This window comes from Pongo abelii, chromosome 1 (assembly GCF_028885655.2).
Source record: "Pongo abelii isolate AG06213 chromosome 1, NHGRI_mPonAbe1-v2.0_pri, whole genome shotgun sequence".
NCBI classification, from domain to species: domain Eukaryota; kingdom Metazoa; phylum Chordata; class Mammalia; order Primates; family Hominidae; genus Pongo; species Pongo abelii.
This window is the reverse complement of record NC_071985.2, coordinates 212273557-212289394: the sequence shown is the minus strand read 5'-3', so window position 1 is coordinate 212289394 and position 15838 is coordinate 212273557. Positions and strand designations below refer to the sequence as shown.

Below are 15838 nucleotides of genomic sequence, written 5' to 3'. Positions count from 1 at the left end.
AAGGGAAAAGGAGACTAGACATTTAGTCATGATAAAGGGAAAAAAAGACCACATATTAGAAAACCCATCTCTCTTTCGCTCATCTCTCCTGTCCTCCCCCATGCTTTCTCTCTACATATGCACACACCCACCACAAGATCAACAGGAGTCATTTAAAATGTTTTCAGAGCCTGGTGAGGTGGCTCACACCTGTAATCTTAGCATTTTGAAGGCCAAGGTGGGAGGACTGCCTGAGCCCAGGAGTTTGAGACCAGCCTGGGCAACACAGTGAGACCCCATCTCATTAAAAAAATTTTAACAAGTTTGGGGAGTTAGGAAAAAAATAAGTTAAATACAATAAATTTTTTTTTCTATTTTTTTGGTAGTTTTCAAAAAAAATTTTAAAAATTGTAAGTATTGCCGGGTGTGGTGGCTTATGCCTGTAATCCTAGCTCTTTGGGAGGCTGAGGCAGGCAGATCAACTGAGGTCAGGAGTTGGGGACCAGCCTGGCAAACATGGTGAAACCCCATCTCTACTAAAAATACAAACATTAGCTGGCATGGTGGCAGGCGCCTATAATCCCAGCTGTTTGGGAGGCTGAGGCAGGAGAATCATTTAAACCTGGGAGGCAGAGGTTGCAGTGAGTTGAGATCGCACCACTGCACTCCAGCCTGGGTGACAGAGTGAGACTCCATCTCAAAAAAAAAAAAAAAAAAAAAAAAGAAAAGAAAGACAATCATTAAGTATTAACTAAAAATAATAGCCAACATTTACTGAGTCCCAGTATATGCTAGGCACTGTATTAAATCACCTCATATGGATTGTTTCACTTGATTCTCACAACACCCCTAAATAGTAGGTGCTAGGTTTTTTTGTTTCAGACAGGGTTTTACTCTGTCTACCACGCTGGAGTGCAATAGTGCAATCACAGCTCACTACAACCTCTGCCTCCTGAGCTCAAGAGATCCTTCCACTTCGGCCTCCCTCTCAAGTAGCTGGGATGACAGGCACATGACACCAGGTCTGGCTGATTTTTTATTTGTTGTAGAGACACTGCCTCGCCATGTTGCCCAGGCTGGTCTCAAACGCAGGGACTCAAGGAATCCTCCTGCCTCTGTCTCCCAAAGTCCCGCAATTACGGGCGTTCATGCCCAGCCACAGGTGCTATTTGTATCCCCATTTTATGAAGGAGGAGAATGAACTTAAGAAAGGTTAAGAAATTTGCCCAAGGCTATAAAGCTGGTAGTTGGAAAGAGGCTGGGATTTAAACCTGTACCTGTAACCAGGATGTCCTGCTGCCTCTCATAAAAGCCCGCCCAGGTCCCACTCTCCTGAGTCAGATTGTCATCCCCACCCCTGCCCAGCCTGCCCAAGAAGAGGGCTGTCTGTGAGAGGCACGCCCCAGGCCACTGGAGGTCCCCTTACCATTTGTCGGTGTTGTTGATGAGAGCGGAGACCTGCTCAAGGTATTCCTTGTCATAGACCACGATAGGCTCAGATTCATTGATCTCCACGGGGTAGAAGATGGTGTTGAGAAAAGGTAACCAGTTGATGGCGGGTGCCAAGGTCTGCAAGGAAAAAGGACAATGTGACCCTGTGGGGCTGCTTCTCCTCACAGCCCAGGTCTCTAGGACGGGCTTCTACAGGAAGCAAAGGAAAGAGCTTGGGCTTGGCGCCATCTGACAGCACACCGGACAGAGAGTCAAGCGGAGCCTGGCGGGCTTTTGTCAGAGATGCTGTAGGTAGAATTCTAAGGAGTCCAACACCAAAATTTAACTTGAAATGGAATGAGGATGGAATGAAAAGATGCAGCAGCTGTCGCTACCATTCAGCAAGCGCCTCCTGTGTGCCAGGAGCCGTGGCAAATGATTCATGCATATGATTCCAACTGGTCCTCGCGCGAGTCCAAGCAGTAGGTACTATTATCCCTGCTTCATGGATGAGGAGACTGAGCTTCAGACAGTCCTGAAACAGTTGAGCTTGTAGAATCTGCAGCCAAACTGCCTGAGCTCATCTTCTAGCTCTCTTCCTTGCTAGCTGTGTAACCCTGGGTAAGATAATGCACCCTTCTGGGCCTCAGTATCTTGTCTGAAAAGTGGGGATCACCATAATAACAGAACCCACTTCACTGGGTTATTTGTGAGGACTGAACAAGCTTATGCTGTCTGTTCTATTCAACATGGGCTTCTGTAACATCAGTGAGCTTCTACATGATTGGTAAATTCAGAATGACAGCAGCATAACGTGTGAGCTGCGTTGGTCTGAAGGTGATGTTTCTCAGCTCAGGCATGGGATCAGGAAGGGCTGAACATTAACTTTCAGCAAGAAAGGAAAAGCCCTCAGCTCAGCGATGCACACAGCAGGCTGGTCAGCTCTACTTTTTTTTTTTTTTTTTGAGACGGAGTCTCATTCTTTCATCCAGGCTGGAGTGCGGTGGTGCCATCTTGGCTCACTGTAACCGCTGCCTCCAGGGTTCAAGTGATTCTCCTGTTTCAGCTTCCCGAGTAGCTGGGATTACAACAGGCACCCACCACCATGCCCGCTTAATTTTTGTATTTTTAGTAGAGATGGGGTTTTGCCGTCTTGGCCAGGCTGGTCTTGAACTCCTGACCTCAAGTGACCCGCCTGCCTCAGCCTCCCAAAGTGCCGGGATTATAGGCATGAGCCACCGTGCCCAGCCTGGTCTGCTCTACTTTAAGATGACTGAAAATGAGCCCTTGCGCCTGGGGCTTCCTCTCCTCACAGAGGCTCCTTCCAGCCCTGTAACTCTCAGCCTCCAGCAGGTTGCACTTTCTCTGTGACCCTAAAGGCATTTGCTCAGAGCTCTCTCTCTCTCTCTCTTTTTTTTTTTTTGAGATGGAATCTTGCTCTGATGCCCAGGCTGGAGTGCAGTGGCGTGATCTCAGCTCACTGCAACCTCCGCCTCCCGGATTCAAGCGATTCTCCCGCCTCAGCCTCCCTAGTAGCTGGGATTACAGGTGTGCACCACCACTCCTGGCTGATTTTTGTATTTTTAGTAGAGACGGGGGTTTCACCATGTTGGTCAGGCTGGTCTCGAACTCCTGACCTCATGATCTGCCTGCCTCAGCCTCCCAAAGTGCTGGGATTACCAGCACGTTGAGCCACCCCACCTGGCCAGAGCTCCCTGTCTTATCTGCAGGGTCTTGGTGTCCACAGCTAGCACTTCCCAGCTGGCACTTTCCCCACGGCAGCCTCCAGCCATGCTGAGGTACTCCTCAAGGTTCCGATTATTGTTTTGTTAGGATTCTGATTACAAAGTTGCACAACTTAAAAAAAAAATTGTGGTACAATTTGGAAGGCCGAGGCCAGTGGATCACCTGAGGTCAGGAGTTCGAGACCAGCCTGGACAGCATGGTGAAACCCTGTCTCTACCAAAAATACAAAAATTAGCCGGGCATGGTGGTACATGCCTGTAGTCCCAGCTACTTGGGAGGCTGATGCAGGAGAATCGCTTGAACCAGGGAGGCGGAGGTTGCAGTGAGCCGAGTTCACGCCACTGCATTCTAGCCTGGGCAACAGAGTGAGACTGCATCTCAAAAAAAAAAAAAAAAAAAAAATTGTGGTAAAATACATATAACATAAAATTCACCATCTTCACCATGTTTAAGAGCACAGTTCAAGGCCAGGCGCAGTGACTCATGCCTGTAATCCCAGCACTTTGGGAGATTGAAGTGGGCAGATTGCTTGAGCCCATGAGTTCAAGACCAGCCTGGGCAACATGGTGACACCCCATCTTTACAAAAAAAAAATTAAAAATTAGCTAGGCATGGAGGCCTGAGCCTGTAGTCCCAGGTGGGAGAATTGCTTGAGCCCGGGAGGTCGAGGCTGCAGTGAGCTGAAATTACACCACTACACTTCAGCCTGGTTGACAGAGTGAAACCCTGCCTCAGAAAAAAAAGAGCACAGTTCAGGGGTATTCAGTCCATTCACACTGCAGTGCTACCATCACCACCACTATCCAGCCACAGATTGTTTTTTTAAATTATTTATTTTATTTTGAGACAGTCTCACTCTGTCGCCCACGCTGGAGTGCAGTGGTGCGATCTCAGCTCACTGCAACCTCCGCCTCCTGGGTTCAAGCGATTCTCCTGTCCCAGCCTCCCAAGTAGCTGGGACTACAGGCACGTGCCACCACTCTCGGCTAATTTTTTTTTTTTTTTTTTTTTTTAGTAGAGATGGGGTTTTACCATATTGGTCAGGCTGGTCTCGAACTCCTGACCTCTGGTGATCCACCTGTCTTGGCCTCCCAAAGTGAGGGGATTACAGGTGTTAGCCACCGCGTCTGGCCCCACAGATTTCATCCTGCAAATGTGAGACTCTACTCATTAGGCAATAACTTCCCACTGGCCCCAACCCCCACTCCTGGAAACTACCATTCTACTTTCTGTGTCTACGAACTTGACTACTCTAGGTACCTCATATAAGTAGAATCAGGCAATATTTGTCCTTTTGTGATTGGCTTATTTCGCTTAGCACAATATCCTCAAGTAAAGTTGCATAACTTTTGTTCTGCTCTTGTTCTATTTTCCCCACACGTACTGCTATTTTTAGTGTGCGATTTTACAGAACACAAGGTTTTTTGGAATTACATATACTGCTACAGCAAAAATGCCTATACATGTCGATCACTTAGATGGATATGTCTGGCATTTAGCAAGCAACTCATCAATATTGGCCATTACAATCTTTACTCAAGGTCTCCCATGTATGTTCCTGGGCCTGTCCAATTCCAATTTCTCTTTTGTTTTCTTGAAAAAGGACAAAATGCAAGACAAAGCAGGTGAGAGAGGCTCCACATATGGCCTTCACATGGAAAAATCAATCAATAAAGTAAAATTGATCTGTAACCTAAGACCGGTCTACAGCCTGTTGGTAAATACTGATGACACCCTCTGTGAGAGAGGTAGCCATAAACCCCCACTTAACAGATGCTGAGGCCGGGCACGGTGGCTCACGCCTGTAACCCCAGCACTTTGGGAGGCCGAGGCGGGCAGATCACGAGGTCAGGAGATCGAGACCATCCTGACTAACACGGTGAAACCCCATCTCTACTAAAAATACAAAAATTAGCTGGGCATGGTGGTGGGCGCCTGTAGTCCCAGCTACTCGGGAGGCTGAGGCAGGAGAATGGCATGAACCCGGGAGGCAGAGCTTGTAGTGAGCGGAGATTGTGCCACTGCACTCCAGCCTGGGCGACAGAGCGAGACTCAGTCTCAAAAAAAAAAAAAAAAGGATGCTGAATTTGCAGATGGGGTAAGGTGACTTTTCTGAGGTCACATAGTTAACTAGCCACTGTGGAGGTCTAAAACCCAGGTTCACTCATCTCTTTGGGTTTAAAAGGGCAACTCAGCTGCTGGGGAACAAGGACCTCAAAGGACAGGTGAATTTGTGAGGAGGGCAGGTCCTGAAGGCAGTGGCGTGCTGGTAAACAGTTAACAACTGCGCCGGGCACGGTGGCTCATGCCTGTAATCCCAGCACTTTGGGAGGCCAAGACAGGAGAATCGTCTGAGTCCAGGAGTTCAAGACCAGCCAGGCCAATATGATGAAACCCTATCTCTACTGAAAATATAAAAAAATTAGCCAGGCGTGGTAGTGCATGCCTGTAATCCCAGCTACTTGAGAGGCTGAGGCATGAGAATCACTTGAGCCTGGGATGCGGAGGCTGCAGTGAGCCAAGATCATGCCACTGCACTCCAGCCTGGGCAACAGGGTGAAGCTCCGTCTCAAAACAAAAACAAAAACAAAACAGTTAACAGCTGGTTCTCAGTATCTGGGTAACTCTTCCCACCGTGGCTGATGGTAAAATACCTGCGGGGCTGGGAAGAGATGTGCGCAGCGGACTTGGGGGCCAGAGGGCTCCGGTGCATCCCTGCCTGCCTGGCAGCTAGGTGAGCTGGGAAGAGCCCTGGGCTAAGAATGAGCAGACCTGGATCAGCGTCCCCAGGAGGAACCAGCTCTGGGACCTCCAGCCTTTTTCTGTTCTTTCTCTAAAATGGGGACAACAGCCTCCCCTCCTAGAGCTGATAGATCTGTGCCTCTTATACCTGCTTGCCCAATAACCCCGAGTTTCTTTTCTCCCTACGTTGTCCTCTCTGCCCTCCTCCTGGCAGGAGGCCCTCAGGCAGGTAACCTCTGAGGCTAATCTTTAACATTTCTGTGACTACAAAAACTGGAGCTGTGCTTGTGAGATCTTCAAATAGGGTTCCACCATTAGAGCCACCTGACTGCATGACCTGCTGGCAAAGGCCTTGGGAAAATCGACAAGTTTACAAAATGTCAGTGTTTACACAGTGGACGAGAGCTTCATAAACTGCAGACAACTGGAACTCTCTGATCAAGGTACAGATATAAGATGATGAGAAACCCCTGTGTACTCTTCAACACAACCCTGGCCCTTTAGGGAAAGCAGGTGTTCTGTGCAGGGAAGTTCCCATGACTGTGAGATAAGATGTGTTGAATACTAGGATTTTCACATTTTCCATCCTGGCTGCTTTAGTGAACTCCTATCTTAAACACATGTGCCTAGCTCCATCTCCATGGAGATGGCTGTTTTAACTGACTAGGACATTCCACTTGTGACTCACACCCTCTGGGGCACACCAGTGAGCTCCATTTTCCACATCTGCAGCCCAGCAGTACTGTGGGTCACAAACCAACCAATTCAAATAGGTTTGAAACTGGGAGAGAAGAGAAGAATGCTTCTGAGCTTCATCTCAGCTGGAGAAATGGGGTAGAAAATGGGGCTCAGGGCCAAACAGCCTTTGGCGTGAGGGTCCTAGAAAGGAAGGGGAAGGTCCTCAGGCCCCAGAAGTAATGGAAAAGTGTCTGATTCACAGCTCTGAGTTCAGACTCTGCTGGGGACTAGCCTGGAAGCATTCTGTACCCCAGCAGGGCTAGCCTAGAACCACACTGTGAAACTTGGCGTGCTTTTCCGTAAGTTACCTGGAGTATGGGAAGAAAACCCCAATTCCAGACACCAGGGAACAAGACATTCTCTGTCCCAGAGTAGAATGAATCAAATTGATTTAGTGCTGGGTTCCTGGGTGACATCGCTAATAACAAAGGAATAGTAACAATAATGATGAATATAATATGTTATGCTTGTACTGGGTTGTGCAAATGAGTTTACTGAATGAAATCTCATCCTTTGCCTCAACTTATTCTCCCACAACCCTGTGGCAGGCCAGGAGGAGATTCTTACTTAGAACACAGGCTTCAGGGGGCCAGGACTTCTTTATTTTTTAATTTTATTTTTTTGAGATGGAGTCTCGCTCTGTCACCCAAGCTGGAGTGTAGTAGTGTGATCTTGGCTCAATGCAACCTTCGCCCCCCGGGTTCAAGTGATTCTCCTGCCTCAGCCTCCCAAGTAGCTGGGACTACCGGCGCACACCACCACACCCGGCTAATTTTTGTATGTTTAGTAGAGACGGGGTTTTACCATATTGGTCAGGCTGGTCTTGAACTCCTGACCTCAGGTGATCCACCTGCCTCAGCTTCCCAAAGTGCTGGAATTACAGGCCTGAGCCACCATGCCCGGCCAGGACGTCTTTAAATGTCAGACATAATTTTAAAAATATGCATATATGCCCATTTATTCTGGGAGATAGTCCATGGTTTTTGATCTGTTCTCAAACGACTCTGTGACTTAAAAAGTTAAGAACCACAGGCCGGGTGCAGTGGCTCACGCCTGTAATCCCAGCACTTTGGGAGGCCAAGGTGGGCAGATCACAAAGACAGGAGATCGAGACCATCCTGGCTAACACGGTGAAACCCCGTCTCTACTAAAAATACAAAAAAATTAGCCGGGCGTGGTGGCGGGCACCTGTAGTCCCAGCTACTTGGGAGGCTGAGGCAGGAGAATGGCGTGAACCCGGGAGGTGGAGCTTGCAGTGAGCCAAGATGGCGCCACTGCACTCCAGCCTGGGCGAGAGTGCGAGACTCCGTCTCAAAAAAAAAAAACCATAGGCCGGGTGCGGTGGCTCATGCCTGTAATCCCAGCACTTTGGGAGGCCAAGGCGGGTGGATCACGAGGTCAGGAGTTCGAGACCAGCCTGACCAACATGGTGAAACCCCGACTCTACTAAAAATACAAAAATTAGCCAGGCATGGTGGTGCCTGCCTGTAATTCCAGCTACTTGGGAGGCTGAGGCAGGAGAATTGCTTGAACCCGGGGGGCGGAGGTTGCAGTAAGCCGAGATCATGCCACTGCACTCCAGCCTGGGCGACAGAGCAAGACTTTGTCTCAAAAAAAAGAAAAAAAAAAAAAAAAGAACCGCGGTCCCTTGTGAGGGCAAGGGCTATGTCTCATTTGTGTTCTGGCACACAGCAGGGGTGAGTGAATGAGCCAAACCCATTTTACAAGGAAGGCAGCCAAATTCACATTAGAATTTAATCAGAAATATCTGTAAAAACTTAAGGAGAGAATCCATATATTTCCTAAAGATCTTAATTGAACTTTGGGTACTTAGAACACAGAGGCTGTTTGGCCAGGAGTGGTGGCTCATGCCTATAATCCCAGCACTTACAGCTCCAAGGGGCTTACAGTCCTCTGAATCTAAGCCCAGGGCTTGTGTACTACAAGCTGCTGAGTCTGCTAAACTCTCCCGACCTTGGCAGCTGTGCAGCTGGGAGGGAGGAAAGGCCTTTCTTCCTTTGCTTGGAAGAAGAGAGCAGAAGCAGTGGTGATAGGATGCCTCGGGGGAACCTGGTGGCCATGCTGGGCTGATGTGCTCAGGGCTCCTGTGCCTTCTCCGCTATTCCTGGCACAGACAGTTGGCATCATGGCCACGGTAGAGGGCTGAGGCACTGCGGGGGCCCCTCAGGCTGAGAAATGGGCTGCAACAAACCAAATTATAATGCACAAACAACATCACCCTCAGCCTCCTGGCCTCAGAGCAGGAAAAGAGTGCCAGATGGTATCTAACAGCAGCTGTTGACCTCCATCCCGGCCTGAGCAGCACCACTCAGCCTCAGGCCAGTTTCTCTAGGGGCTGAAGGGCAGCCAGCACCAGCAGGAGGCCAGGCTCCCCTGACTCTGATCGTGGGCCCTAGCACAGCCTGCATCTCCACCTGGGACACCCAGTTGGCCTGGAAATGCTCACCCATCGTTAGACTCACCTTCCCTGACTTCTCCCCACCCCTGGCTCCCAGGGCCCGTTGCTTTTGCCCAAAGCACTCAGCAATGAGATGGGTTTGTTTCTAGCTGGTGTCCCCCACTAGCCAGGAAGCACATGAAGCGCAAGGTCCCAAGATGGCCCCATATACACCTGTCAGCTGGAGGAGGGAAAAGGGCAGGGACCTAGTGTTCTTCCTGAAAGTAGAAGGAACGGACAGGTCAAATTCGGCTGGTCAGAAGGTAAGGAAGGAGGGAGATGACACTCTGAGGGAGCCCCTCCCCAGCAGAGAAGCAAGGCCTGGCCACGCATTCCTGGGTGACGTCAAGAAACGGGAAGATCGGTGGTGGCCACTCTGCTGATACCTCTGCAATGCCAGCTGATGCTCTGGAAAGAAGGAACCAGCAGGCTACTCCCTCTGGACCCTCAAGAACCAAGCAGCCGCCAGAAGGCAGCCTTTGGCAGGGGCTGAGCCCTTGGACGTTGGGCTTCTCCAATGGGTGACAGAGAGCATCGCAGATCTAACGCCCTGTTGTACGGTGAGCCAATCTGAGTCATATGGCTGGCTCCTCTGCCACTTAGGAGCCTCCGGACCTTGATCTGGCTCAGAAAAGGGAAAAGTAATGATGGAATCCACACCACACATTTATTAAGTGCTCACTGTAACCAAATTCAATGTGCTTGGTGCTAGAGAGACTGGAAAGGCGCTCTATCAATGTAAGCTGGTGTGGTCACGACCCTGAGTCTCCAAGTAAACACTATTAATTACAGAGAAGCAGCCTGGTGTCGGCCAGGCGCCTATTTTGGAGTCACTTACTAGCTGTGTGCCCTTCAGCAGGTAACTTGACCTTTCTGAGCATCAGTTTTTCCATCTGTGGATTGGGCATAACAACCATCCTTTGTCACGTAGTCTCAAGAACTAGATGAAATGAGTATAAAAGCTCCCAGCTCGGGGCCCTGTCTGAAGCCTGGTGGCCATCCCAGCCTCCCTAGCAGCCGGCGCTCAAGTTACCTGCAGCTCGGCCGCTGTCACTTTGTGGTAGATGAGCTCCTCGTCGCGGCGCTTCTCCTGTGGGATGGTGATGTTGGCCAGTGCCATCTCAAAGTCCAAGATCTGCTGCATCTGGGGCCGGATGGCCTCCTCGTCCCCGCCGCCCAGCAGCTTCCCCAGCTGGACCATGTAGTTCAGATATCCGCTCAGCACCTGCAGGGCCCACACCCCAAACTGTCAGTGGCTGCCCCCCACTATCCACTGGACAAAGGTTGGGGGAGATTGGCCAGCTGAGTCCGGCACAGGGGGCCAGGGGGCTGCACAGTGCCCCCAAGACACCCGTGGGGCCAGGTGTGGTGGCTCATGCCTGTAATCCCGGCACTTTGGGAGGCTGAGGTGGGTGGCTCACCTGAGGTCAGGAGTTTGAGACCAACCTGGACAACATGGCAAAACCCTGTCTCTACTAAAAACACAAAAATTAGCTGGGCGTAGTGGCAGGCACCTATAATCCCAGCTACTCAGGAGGCTGAGGCAGGAGAATCACTTGAACCCAGGAGGAGGTTGCAGTGAGCCTAGATCGCGCCATGGCACTCTAGCCTGGGCGGCAGAGAGAGAGACTTCGTCTCAAAAAAAAAAAAAAGAAATAAAGACACCCATGGGAGACACAGCATTGAGAATGATCTTGGGGCCATGTCTCTCCGCTGCTTCCCTACAGCCTCCAGGAGAAAGCCCAAAGTCTTGGCTCCTCTCACAGGTCCCCACCTGGGCTGGTCCCTGTCTTCCAGGGATTGTCCTGGGGCTGTCTTTCCATTCTTAGAATGCACCTTTTCTGACCACCCCCCACCCGTGTTCCAAGATCTGAATTAGGCCTCCACGGTAGACTTCCTCAGCTCCACTTTCTCTTAGTTAAATAATATCTGCCTCCCCGACCAAACCACAGGCCCCGTGGGACGGAGGCTATGGTGGTCTTGTCTGCCACCATCTCCCCAGCATCAGGCACTCTGTGGGCGCTTGGTCAAGTACATGACAGCGGAAGGATGAAAGGACAGATGAGTGAGTTCCAGGTGAGGTCGCCCCAAGAGCATCACAAGAGGCAGGCCAGGGGGAGGGAGAGCCATGGGCTTCGGAGCACGTGGATCCGGATGTGAATCTCAGGCTCGTCATTTACTGGCTATGTGACCTTGAGCAGATCACTTAGCATCTCTGAGCCTGATACCCTCTTCTGTAAAAGGCAAGACGAAACTAATTCCTGTTTGACAGATGAGGCAAATGAAGTTCAGTATCGGCAGGGTTAATGGGAGGGTCACAGGTGATGTATAAAGGGCCAGGCAAATGGTGGTAGCTGTTATTGCTGCCTCTGACTCTCTCTAGAACCAGGACAAATGATACCTGTCTCTTGCTCCTTGTGTCCACGATGCCTGAGTGACACAGCCAGCCTAGGGGTGTCCCTCCCCTGCCTGGGTCTGCCTGTTTCACCCAGCAGGTCACTGACACCCCTGGCCTCCCCTAGCTTCAAAGACCTGCGCAGGTGTGGGTGTGGACACTGAGCAGGAAGGAGCATCCTGGGAGGTGGGCTGGGGAGTGAAGAGGCACGCTTACCTTCTCATTTTCAGTTTTGTTCAGGTAATAGTCTCTCGAGGGCAAGCCCAGGCCAGACTGGTCCACCTGGCAAGAGAAGCAGGCATGACAGGGAATTCGTGTTGCAATGCGTGTGTCTACTGCACGGCCTTCCACCCTGGGAATGGCTGGCATGTGGCAGCAGAGGCCAAGCTCAGGCCCTTGCAGAAGCAGGACTGCTGGCTACAGTCACTGAGAAGCCCACTCAGGGACGGGATGACACATTCCTGCCTGTCCACGCGGCCCCCCGCAGGGCTCCTGGGCTCCTAGGAAAGGCCGGACAGAGCCACCCTCCTTTTTAAACACCTCCTTGCCTCGGCAAAGTGCCTCTATCTCCCCAACACTTTCCACATGGTTAAGAGTCACTCAAAAGCTGTGTGATCTTGGCCAAGTTACTGAACCTTTCTGATTCTCAGGTTTCTTCTCAGGAAAATAGGGAAAATAAAACCTAACCTTCAGAGCTAGAATGGGGATTCAAGAAGACAGTGCTGGTCAAGTGCCTGCCAAGCAGGAGGGGAGGGTCATATTCTGCTTGCTACTATTGGCGCCCATGGCCACATCTTGGCATACCTAGGACAGGTGTTATTGCAATCCATTTGATTTATAAGGTAACTGTAACTCTGAGAGGTTGAGGCACTTGCCCAAGGTCACACAGTGACTGAATGGTAGAGATGGGCTGGGAATTCAGCTTTTAGGACTCCCAGCCTGGGTTTCTCACTTCTGCATTGGAGGTTGGGGCAGACCAGTGCTGGAGCTCCCCTGGGCAGGCTGAGCCTCTGTCTGGGGCATGCTCTGACAGGGAGAGATGGATTCAAAACCATTCCAAGAAGAGTTACAAAGAGCAGATGCTAAGGAGGGGGAAACCAGGATGTGGGTTCAGCTGTGCCCAGGAGTTAACATCACTCTTGGGGCCCATGGAAACCCATCAGCACCCAAAGGTTCACCTGTATGCAGTGCCCATCTACGCAAGGCCAGCAGCCTGCAAAGATCTCACCAATGGGGCCTCTGGAAATAACCCAGGCTCAGAAACTAGAAGACTGCCGTCCCACCCAGGGCAAGCCTCTCTCCCACCCCAGGGCCTGCTAAACTCAAAACAGGAAGAGGTCGTGCCCGCCCCCTCGACCGCTGCAGGTTTAAGCTAGCCCACCTGGATCACGTTGCTGTTGGAGTTCTTGGAATCGGCACTGACATAGACAGAGAAGAAGGGTGAGGTGCGGTAGTGGGCGGTGACCACCTGCAGGGTATCCTGGAAGTTGTCCTTGGCCCAGGGACCTGTGATGTTCCAGCCCCCGAGCTGTGGGGAGGGAGAGCAGGCAGGGAGGTGATGAGGTGGCGGGGAGACCCAGATGTGAATTCTGGTTCTGCAGCTGACTTGCTCTGTGACCCTGGAGCAGTCACCTGACCTCTCTGAGCCTCAAGAGCAAAGGAAAGGATTGGGCTTCATCGGGGGTTTCCGACCCATGAGCTGGAGACCCATGGATGGAGCAAAGGCTTATCCTAGACAAGCCAGGCAGCCAGGCATGAATCCAGCCGCTCCCTGGGTGGCTGGGATGAGAATGGGAAAGAGACTTTTCCTGGTTCACGGTTTATATTTTGGATAATGAATTGTGTGAATGTGATTATATCAAAACATAAATTCAATTGTGCCTCTGGGATAAAAAAGGCTCCACATGTTTAAGAAGGTTGGTAAATTACGGTCTACTTTAGTCTCAAAGTTGGGATTTAAAAAAAAATTTTTTTGAGATGGAGTCTTGCTCTGTTTCCCAGGCTGAAGTGCAGTGGGGCCATCACAACTCACTGCAGCCTCTGCCTCCTGGGCTCAGGTGATCCTCTCACCTCATCCTCCTAAGTAGCTATGACTACAGGTGTGTATCACCACACCTGGCTAATTTTAAAATTTTTTTTGGAGATGGGGGTCTTGCTATGCTGCCCAGGCTGGTCTTAAACTCCTGGCTTCAAGTGATCCTCCCGCCTCAGCCTCCTGAGAAAGTTGGGATTTTAAAAAATCTCCCTGGTCTTCCCTGGTTTGGCACATGGGACCTGTCCAGAGAGGAGGGGACTAGCACAGTCCCCAGCGCGTGCAGCCACCAACCCTGCTGCAATGCTTTCCTGAAGCCAAGCTAAGAGGCAGGGCTGTCCAGGGAACACGAGGCAGGCAGAAAACATCCACAGACACCTTCTGTCTGCACCAGGAAGCCTCGGAGTCTGGGAAGTGCCCAAGAAAGCAAGAAAGATGTCTTCCCCTGCTCAGGAGTAAGCAGGTATAGGAGAGTGACCTGGGTCCCTGCTCACAGGGAGGGCTCTGGTTCTGGGCCGAGACTCTCTGTGGGTCTTTCTGGAACAGGCACACACCTCTCCACACACACAAACATAACCCCTGAGGAAAAAGCAGCAGCAATGTGGAGGAATATTTTCCCTCTAAACATGGCCCCCGTCCCACACACAGATGCACAGAGAGACACACAGACAGATGACAGACATCTACAACAGATGCTGACACACACCCTCACACAAACACATGCACAGACATCCCACCCACGCAGCTACGCAATGTGCTCACACTCACATGCGCTCTGGCACACTCGCTCTCTCTCTTTCTCACTGTCTGTCTTTCTCTCGGTGCTACCGGCTGGAGGTATGAGGTGGGCCGGTGGTACCAGAGGGCTGGAGTGGAAGCCAGGGAGCGGGCAGGTGGCATGGGCCGGGGCTCGGGGAAGGAGAGCCCGAGGCACTCACCCTCTCAATCAACTCCATTAGAGGTTTGGCCCTGAGCTCCTCAATCCTGGTCTCGTTCATGCACGCACGGTAGTATACTTGCGCCTTTCTCTCTGCCTCGCTCACGCTGGCCGTGGAGTTTTCTGGAACAACAGACAGTGGAGTTTGCAATGTGGCCCCACTTGCCCACTGGGTGGCTTTGGGGCATTCCCTCTTTTTGGAGCCTTGGTGTTCTCAGCTGCAAAGGAGCTCTGACATCTGCCTGCCGGAGTGGCGGTGAGGAATGCTGTCACCACGGGTATGTGAGGGCCCCTAGGCAGAGCCTGGCAAGCTGAAGGCACTCCCGAAATTTTGCTGACTGCAAAGAAAAAGAATCTACCACGTTTCTCTCCCTCTGCTGGTTGGGTTCACAGACGTGTCCCCGGGTTGACCGCACGTGCCCACCAGCAGGACAGTGTGCTTCCCCTGTGGATAACGTGTGGTACGAACACCCCTACCTGGTGCATGGGACAGAGGCCCGTCTTGGTTTTCAGATACCAGATGACCTTTCTTGTGATAAAGACTGAAGTTGGATGGAAACTCAAAAGGCTCATTCATTATGAATTTACTTTTTGCTTCCTCCTTGGAGGGTCTCGGCACGTTCACCAGGCTTACAGCCAACTCCTGGGGCTGTTTTCCACTGCCCTTGCCAACTCCAGCAAGCAGCATCTCCCTCCTGCAGTGGCTTCTCAGACCTTACCCCAGATACCCGGAGATTCCGTTCCCTTCTCCCTCACCTCAGTGCCCTGGTCCAGATGCCACCTGCTGAAGGCAACGCTCCCGTGGGTGCACCTGGTGAAGATGATCACTTCCTGCCACTCAGGTCCACAAGGGACCCACTATATACTGGGGCTCTGTGCACGAGCCTTCTTCTCAGAGCCCTGCTCCAGGCCATGCCAGATTCTCCAACCCCCTCAATTCCATCTGTCCCTCTTGCCTCCTCTGGGAAACTCCTCACTGCTCCAGCCACATTCCCTCATTTCATGTTCATTTCTCTCTGACCCTGAAGCCCCTTCCTTTGCCTCCTTCAAAGATCCCTCAAACCCCAGCTCCTTCACAAAGACTTTCCTAGCAGAACTGTATCCATCCACCTGCTGACCAGATACTAGATGCTTACTCTATGCTAGGCCCTGTGCAAGCTGTGGGACACAAGAGAAAACATCCTTGTCCCCAAGGAGCTTCTGCATGGGACCCTGTTAAAATCCTACTCAACCTCAAGGCCTCTGTGGGGAGATCTTTTTGATGAAGCCTCTCCTAAGATGTTCATTCCCAAAGGCCCTCACCGCTCTGCATACCTGTGTCCACCATTAGACCATGAGCTCCTTGGGACAGAAAGCGGGTCTTATTGATGCCTATAAAAT

At 51.2% G+C, this 15838-nt stretch overlaps 1 protein-coding gene across 4 annotated transcripts in view; it reads right to left on the bottom strand.

Annotated features, from left to right (window-relative positions):
• ECE1 (endothelin converting enzyme 1) overlaps positions 1–15838 on the bottom strand; it is a 128598-nt gene that overhangs the window by 29367 nt on the left and 83393 nt on the right. For all 4 annotated transcript variants that reach the window (XM_024250734.3, XM_063719634.1, XM_024250728.3 and 1 more), the window contains exons 5-9: positions 14460–14581; positions 12871–13017; positions 11706–11771; positions 10128–10319; positions 1406–1548 (exon numbers count right to left, since the gene is read on the bottom strand). In XM_024250734.3, coding sequence (XP_024106502.1) covers positions 1406–1548; positions 10128–10319; positions 11706–11771; positions 12871–13017; positions 14460–14581 — 670 coding nt within the window. The remainder of the gene's footprint in view (positions 1–1405; positions 1549–10127; positions 10320–11705; positions 11772–12870; positions 13018–14459; positions 14582–15838) is intronic.